The following is an 8,571-nucleotide window of genomic DNA, read 5'->3' on the forward strand; positions in this document are numbered from 1 at the left end:
CAATACAATACTACAATACAGTGTAAAATTGCAAATATTTCTTGATGAACATGGATAGTTCAGTAGCCTGGTTAATTAATGTAAAACCCACTGCAGTCATCTGATCCCATCAAGTTCTCCATGGATCATTTGTGTTCGTAAAGTCTATATTGATACATGCAAAAGTTTCATAACAATCAACCTATAAAACATCCCAGTGTAAGAAGTTCAAAATATAAACATTAATGTACATAAGTTTATAAACATTATTTTCTTTATGTAAACTGAGTTTTGGCTGTAGATCTCTGACTGCATTGTAATTATTAGAGGCATTCAAATTTTGTTTCTGATGGAAACCCGAAATGTGAAATAATCCACTGTAATGTTTATTTTTCATGTTTTTGTAAGGTGTGAGGTGCATTTTTCTACCGTGTTTTGTCATGAAATGATGTGACATGAACTACAAAATGTGAAATAAACTCTTAAACACTAAATTAAGTGTGAATTATCCTGTGAGTTATGCTAATCATGGAAGGGAGAAGTTAATTTTCTGTAATAAGTGTAGTGTTAAAAAATCTATGGTTTTATTCACCATTTTAACACCAAAATTATATTTTATATAGTGCTTTTGATCCTGAAATGTGCCCAGTTTTATGCACCATGAAAAGGTGGCTGTAGTAATTATAATATTAATTATATAATTATTTGTTCATTTTATAGGACATGCCGTTTACATGTGAAGGCCTGACTCCTGATATAATCATCAACCCTCATGCTATCCCATCTCGTATGACCATTGGTCACTTGATCGAGTGCCTACAAGGCAAGGTGAGTAATTTCGGGCTTTTTTTGTTTGTTTGTTTGTTTAAGTGTAATAGTGTAAGGTGGATATTTCTCTAAATGCAGCAGGTGACTTTATTTCAGATTTTCTTTTTGTATGGTGCTGCATTGTATATTATTTTCTACTTTATGTAAGTTTATGTGTAGCAGATTATATTTTCAGTAATGTTTCAGTAGCAGGTAGTGCAGTTTTTTCAAATAATTGTGTCTCCTTGTTCATTTCCAAACAACTCATACAAAGTCTGTTCTTTCTTTCTCAACTTTCATTATACAGTTTACTATTAATAAGTACTCATTATTTTGCATACATTTATTCTTTAGCATAACCTTTGTAAGTTGTTGAAATTCATGTGTTCTGAAAATTTTAGAAAAGATGTAAACATTTTGTAGTATTTTGTGAAACAAAAAATCGCGTCTATGAGTATACATGCAAGTTTTCCATTATGAAATTATTCATTTAATGAGGCTGTTCATGTCTTACATCTTGTGCTGAAATTACATTTTATGTGTTATTTATAAGCATGAATTGCATATTGTCTTACTACAGGTGTTGATGTTGCACAAATTTTTTAGTAATTTGTTTTGTTTTCTGCTATGATAATAAAATTGTTGGTAAAAACAAACTGTTTAATACATAACATTTATAACATTTATTATAGGTGTCTGCCAATAAGGGTGAAATTGGTGATGCGACACCATTTAACGATGCAGTGAACGTGCAGAAGATTTCCACATTGCTCCAGGAGTATGGATACCAGCTGCGTGGGAATGAAGTGATGTACAATGGGCACACCGGACGGAAGATCAATGCCCAGGTCTTCTTGGGACCCACATACTATCAGCGTCTGAAGCACATGGTGGACGACAAGATCCACAGCAGAGCTCGTGGACCCCTGCAGATTCTTGTGAGACAACCTATGGAGGGAAGAGCCAGGTACGGTGGCCTTCAGACAAACCTCTGCCTTACACACCTTTAAATTCATAACAGCTACTAACGAGCTTACTATGATATTTGCATGATGTAATTAATAAATGCAATATTTCTAATTATTGCTAGTTTATTAAAAAAGTAAATATTTATTTTTAACTAATAATGTAAATTTTCTTGCTTCTGACTAACTTCTCTGTGTTGTAACTTTGTTTTCCATGGAATATCAAAATCGTTCTTACAGGTACCCCTGTAAATATCACATTTTTATTAGGTTCCCCACCAAAGATACTGAATTTTGGAAAAAAAAAATTAAAAACAAATTTTTGATGAGCTATTACTAAAAGAGGAAACTAGTAACAGAGCTAAAATATTTTCTGCTAAAACTTTGGATGTATATGTTTCCCCTAAAAAAAAAATCTGTCTGATATTACATTACTTCTCCGCTAAAAAAACCCATCGTAAACTTTGATTTTTGCTCTAAATTGAATATCAGCTTTGGCACTAAATTTTATCCATTTGCATTAGAGATGATAAAGAAAGGTACACAACATAAATGTAGCATGAAGTGTACTGAAAGCAATGTTTTTTTTACCTCTGCTTTCTATCATTTTTCATTTTTCTTGTCGTGAGTTATCATAATTATTACAGTCTGCAAAGGCCAAAATTGCCATATACCATGAAACAAAACATTTTCAAAGGAAGTCATATATTAATAACATATGCCTGTTTCGAACTACCCTTGCATACCGGTTACACCAACAATTTTTATTTATTTTTGGTATGGATTGACCATGTTGGAATTTATTCATTGGTGCCATCCAATACTTTTCCAGAGTTTGTTATTTTGTAGGTTCACTTTTGTTGTTTAATTATCCTGGAAATCATGCAAAATTTGAAATTTACATTTATTTTGTACCAGTATTGTGCGATAACAATGGATTTTGTGATTAAATGAAAGCTATTTTAATATTCTGATATAATTCTGGAATATTTCAAAGCAAAAGTCGCAGTGGAATACTTCATATTAATCTATATTTTGGAATAACTCTTGTTATAATTTTCAAACATTGGTGTGGGTGCTCGTGAGAATCAATAAGAGTATTGACATTACCATCAGTATCTGCTCAGATAGGAAATATATTAGATTTTCAAAAATATGTATTTTCTGTATTGCTGGAAGAATTGATGACTAGAGAGAGAGGAAGAGAAGCAAATATTTTTACTATTGAGTGTTTCTTTTACCTCTAGGGATGGTGGCTTGCGTTTTGGAGAGATGGAACGAGACTGTCAGATTGCCCATGGAGCTGCCCAGTTCCTCCGTGAGAGGCTGTTCGAGGTGTCAGACCCTTACCGAGTACATGTTTGCAACTTCTGCGGACTCATTGCTATTGCCAACTTGAGGAATAGCACTTTTGAGTGTAAAGGATGTAAGAATAAAACCCAGGTAAGTTCTTCGCAAGTCAGTTCAAGTGAATTTTTTTTCTAAATCCAATGCTCGGTGTTGCGACATTATTTATCTTCCACATGTGTACATTATTTAACCTGTAGCAGACGGAAATCTCTCCTACATGTTAGTCTTTACGGGTGCAAGCTTTCTAGGTGTGCACTTTTCAAACTTGCCGCAAAGTTTAAAAAAAAAATCATAGCATAAATAATTGTTGTCAAGATATGAAATCACTTTTTTTTCTAATGACAGGACTTAGTAGAGGTGAAGTCTATACATTTTTACCTCCCAATAATGATCGTTAAGGAAAGAAGGAAATCAAAATTATATGTAAAAATTGGTATTCGGAATACCCCTGTGTCCATCACACCAAACGGGATTAAAAAAATTAGTACGTATATTCATGCAACCATGGAAAGTTTGAAAATAGGCTGATACTTCTTGGGGGAAGAAATAACATAAACCAGAGATGCTACGTGTGAATTTTTTTTTCAGAAAATCTCCTCTGGCTTGGCCCTATGGACACTAGATGGGCCAAATTTGCAGGGAAGCACGAGACCACTCATGTTCCCCAAATTTGAGGGGAAAGAATGGGAGCATGCAAAATTTTAGAAAACCTAATTTTCAAGAAATTTTGTCCAGGTTCGATACCTGGTGGAGGCACATGGCACAGTGGTAAAGGTAAAGTGTTCCCCTGTGCATAGCACCACGCCATGAAGGCGTATAGGGGGTGTGGGGGTAACGCCCCACACTTTCTTGATCCGGTCGTGAGTGGGGGTGATGTGATCAGCATCACGCCCCTGACCGCCTTTACCCCCCAGGGTTTCCCCCAGGTACCCATGTTATTCGACGCTGGGTAGGCGCCGGGGCCGCTTCCACCGTTAGAAAAGTTCCCGGATTTGAACCGGCCGGGGATCGAACCCGGGACCTTGAGCATGGTAGTCAGACGCGTTACCGACTGAGCCACCGTGGCACAGTGGTTCGGATCCCATTTTAAACTGTATCCTGATTAGCCTTTCTGTGCATAAAGTGGACTTGAAACAACAATTCAATCAATGAATTCAAGAAATTTTGGAAATTGGACATTTCTTGCTGAACCGCTATTTGTTGCACATTGTGAACATGTTCTTTTGTTTTCATTATTACATATAAAAGTAAAATATATTAGCAAAAAGTTGTGGTTAAAGAATAAATAGCCCAGAAATAATAGCCCCACAATGTGTTGAGGGAAAAAAATCTACATTTTCAAAGTTCGTTTGTTAATAATACGTAGTAACAGTGGGAATATTGTTTTGTGATTCAAGTATATCATACCTTCATATGCATACAAATGAACAAAAAAGGTAGAACTAATTTATCATGTGTAGTTTTTAAGAAATTACCTAGTAATTGCTGCTACATACAGCTACATGACATGTATCAAGTCTTGGAATTGATATCAACTCTGCCCTATATTTAATCATACCCTTTCATTTTAAGTTTGAAAAATATGACTTACGATTTAAGGAGAACTCACGGGCAGATAAACATGGACTAAAAATTTCCGAAATGTTCTATAAAATGTATGTGGAGGATAACAAAACCATACAAAATAACAAGTAAATGGTTCAGAATGAAAAAAAAAATTAAAGCAAATGTGTTGAATTTGTATGATTGAATATGAGATGAATTTATACTGAGATTTTGATAGGATTCATTGCATGTGTTAGCAGAACTTAAAAAAAAATATTGTGGCTTTAAATTTGGTGTGAGAATTTGCTGTGTGGCATTGAAAAATTGATTTGGTTTTGTTTATAAATCAAGAGTTTGGAAGAGGGCTATTGGAAGGAGACACCCCTGAGCTGTTATAAAATTGTGTGCTCAAAGTTTTTCCATGGAAAAACCCAAGTGGCTGATTGCAAACACAAGATAACCAATTATTGGGATCAAGGGATAGTGCATGCTGCTGTGCAAAATAAAGCAGTGAAAAATCTAAACAAACTTAATTTCAATGTTTGTTTAAAAATTACCTCAAAATATGCTGCTGTATGCATGCAAAGGTGAAGTATACACTAATTCCTCAAACATTAACCCAGTTTTCCAAGTAAACTGAATTGATGTTTAAAACATTGGAATTTTTATGGAATGCATTTATGCACATATTTCAGTGTCCATTAACTACCACTGTTTAGGAAGAATCAAACCATACTTTGGTACATGCCACATGTCATCATCATTGTAAAATTAACTAAGACAATAGTCACAACATGTATCTTGTAGTTGTCTAGATTTTCGTATTGACTCGATCCTTCTTAGGGCTGTATAGGTTATAAGGAAGAAATTAATAAAATTGGCTAAAATTCTACACAATTTTTTCCATGTCTACTTACATAATCTTGACAACATTCAGGATTAATTGAGGTTGATTCAAAAATTGAGAAAAGGACATACATAGGTTAATTGTGTATTATTACTAGGGAACGGAACTTTATGTGCTAAAAAACACAGAAATATTTATTATTTATGTGTCATAAATGTTGAAAATATGTGATAAAAACAGGAAAATATGTGACAAAAATAAAAACATTTGGTAACAAAAACAAACTATAACATGCATTTTAAACACCTGAAATTAGTTTCTAAATGATTACCTCTTAGCGAGCAATTTTTTGGAAGAGTTGCAGTGGATCACCATAGTTTTTTCCAAATTCTCCATTGTAAATCTGTGACGATTATCTCTAAAAAGCATCTTATATTGTGAGAAAGATCGCTCCACGTCACAAGAAACAATTCTTGCATATTTGAATCACGAAATGTCACTAACGCTTAAGTTTTCCAAAGCTTCCTCTTCCTCTACTTCACTTTCCAAAACACATGCAATTTGGCACAAAGTTTGAAAACCTTGTTTTTTCCCAAAAAATTCTGTACATTTAGACACTTAGATCCAGTGAGTTCTTGTAGTTTCGATTCTACTATACGGACTTTAACAATGGAAGCTGCCAAAGTGTTCGCGGACGATTCAAGCTTTCATATGGAATTAGAGAGAATGGACAGGTTTGTTGAGATGTATGCCAATTCGACTTTTACGGAGGGCTCCATGAACAGTTCTTGCAGAATTCTTCTTTGTCGAGATCATTTACAACAGATACAATTTTTTCAAACTTCTGGGCATAACATCTGCATCCAACCAAGTGCCCCATCGCGTAACTACAGGTGTAGGGGGAAGGGGAACCTCAGGACATTTTTGTTTAAAATTGTCTATTCTTCTAGCCAACTTGATAAAAACTTTCTTGCCATTTGAAACCAGTTTATCGACATTGGGATAAAGAGCTCTTATCTTTTCACATATTCTATGCAACGCATGGGCCACACATTTAACGTGCACCATTTTGGGGTAGCTAACGGCATGGCCTACTGCAGCTTTTTTCATGTAAGCTGCAGCATCTGTCACGAGGAGAAGAACATTGTCAAATGTTATGCCTTCCGGCCACAATAGCTGCATTGCTTCATTAAAAAGCCTTGCTATCATTACGTGTACTACTACCCAGCTACTACTTACAGCTATTTTCTCCCAATAGGATTGTAGGCGAGGTGCCAGAAGTCTGCCAGCGAGGGTGTTCAAAGACAAAACAAACCTAGCACTCTCGATATGAAAGAGGTGCAGAGTAGCCTATAAACATTTTTCCTTCGAGGATTTCGAGGTGGATGAAGTCAATGAGCGATTTTATGTATTTAAAATGAAAATTCGCAAAATATGTATTTACATACGGACAACTGGAAAATATGTGTTTTTATGTAAAATAAAATTTGCTGTGTTGACATATAAGGCTATAATCAGAATTTTGGCAAAAATAAGGGTCTGTATCTTATCGCAGAAAAAACATTTAATTACCTAAAGTTCCTTTCCCTAATTATTACTGTTTGTTAAGAAGGAAATGTAGTTAATAGGAGTTGCTTTTCTTTTTAAATTAAGGAAATTGACATGTGTTCCTTAATTGAAAAATCCACATCCATAAAATTTAATTGTGAGAATATTAAATTATCAATGGGTATGTGATACATGTAATTGACTACTATGAAATATAATTACTTTAGAGGCCCACTCTAATTTTATTATGGTTACAGCATGAATATATATATATGTTGTTTAATATTACAGATCTCTCAAGTGAGGCTACCTTATGCTGCAAAGCTTCTGTTCCAAGAACTGATGTCAATGAACATTGCGCCTCGTCTGATGGTGATCCATTAAAGAATATGGCAGAACAGAAGTGTTGAAACATGCATTGCTTGAAATTTCAAGTTTTGTTTCTTGAGTACTGTTGAGTTGTATGTTTCTTGCAACTGATTATCTTTCGTCACTGTAGAGATGAACCAGTTGATGTTTTTATGTAAGTTATTTGTGAATAAAGCCCTAATTTTCTACAACATATTCGTGTTTTTTATCACATCTGTGTTGTATTGCCAAATGTGTATTTTTTACCAGAAAATAGTTAAAAGTGGTACTCTTAAATTTTCTGTTGAATAATGTAAATAGTTGAGTGCATTCTTTGCAAAGCTGCATAAATTGTTTCGAATGACAGCTTCTGCATACATATTAGAAATATTACATGTTGGAACATTCTACGCAATACAAATTTACTAATTCCGTGACTTGCCAATTCCAGTAATTTTATATAACAGCCAATGTATTTTCCTCATTTATCCTGAAAACTGCATCATTGGAGTCTACCAAGGCTATGAAAGCTAAAAGGACAAGAGCTGCACTACATTGACAATAATAACGACACCTTAGGTGCAGACTCCATGGGGCTTGGGGGGGAGGGGGGCTAGAGCACCCTCAATGTTAACGATGTAAGGGCAGAGCCCCCAAATATTTTTGCTTAAGAGGATCTAAGGATCTAATGTATTATTTTGCTTCTCTTGTAAAGTTTACTCTGAATTGTGCCACATGAACTTAACTTTAAATACACATTTGAAATGTTCTAGACCATCAACTTTGGGGGCTATGACCAGAGACAGCAAAACACATGACTTATTTCTATATACTAAGTATGTAATTATGAGTATTGTTAAAATTTTTCTAAAAATAGTTTCAAGAGACGATGTGCATGAACTAGGGTAGTTCGGGCTACAAATGGCTCTCACATGACATTCAGAACGAGATCATTGATATATTAGGAGATCTGTTTTGCGCTCCGTGGTAGCAGATATTAAAATTCGGAAATATTTTGATATTATGGTGGACAAAACTTTTGACATATCCATCCGTGGACAATTAATATTCTGCATTCGAAATGTGAATAAAAATTTTGATATTTTTTTAGGAATTCATTGGCTTTTATGAGATTCCGAACACTGAAGCCAAAACTTAAAAAATGGAGAGCGGGTCATTCAT

The 8,571-nt window shown here is 34.6% G+C and overlaps 1 protein-coding gene across 1 annotated transcript in view; it reads left to right on the plus strand.

Annotated features, from left to right (window-relative positions):
• Polr2B (RNA polymerase II subunit RpII140) overlaps window positions 1-7,596 on the plus strand; it is a 29,876-nt gene extending 22,280 nt beyond the window's left edge. The window contains exons 15-18 of the mRNA XM_083126892.1: window positions 700-807; window positions 1,479-1,753; window positions 2,999-3,194; window positions 7,333-7,596. Coding sequence (XP_082983018.1) covers window positions 700-807; window positions 1,479-1,753; window positions 2,999-3,194; window positions 7,333-7,425 — 672 coding nt within the window. The 3' untranslated portion in view covers window positions 7,426-7,596. The remainder of the gene's footprint in view (window positions 1-699; window positions 808-1,478; window positions 1,754-2,998; window positions 3,195-7,332) is intronic.
• The last annotated feature ends 975 nt before the right edge of the window (window positions 7,597-8,571 follow it).

Source organism: Lepisma saccharinum, chromosome 8, assembly GCF_977018435.1.
Source record: "Lepisma saccharinum chromosome 8, izLepSacc3.1, whole genome shotgun sequence".
Taxonomy (NCBI): domain Eukaryota; kingdom Metazoa; phylum Arthropoda; class Insecta; order Zygentoma; family Lepismatidae; genus Lepisma; species Lepisma saccharinum.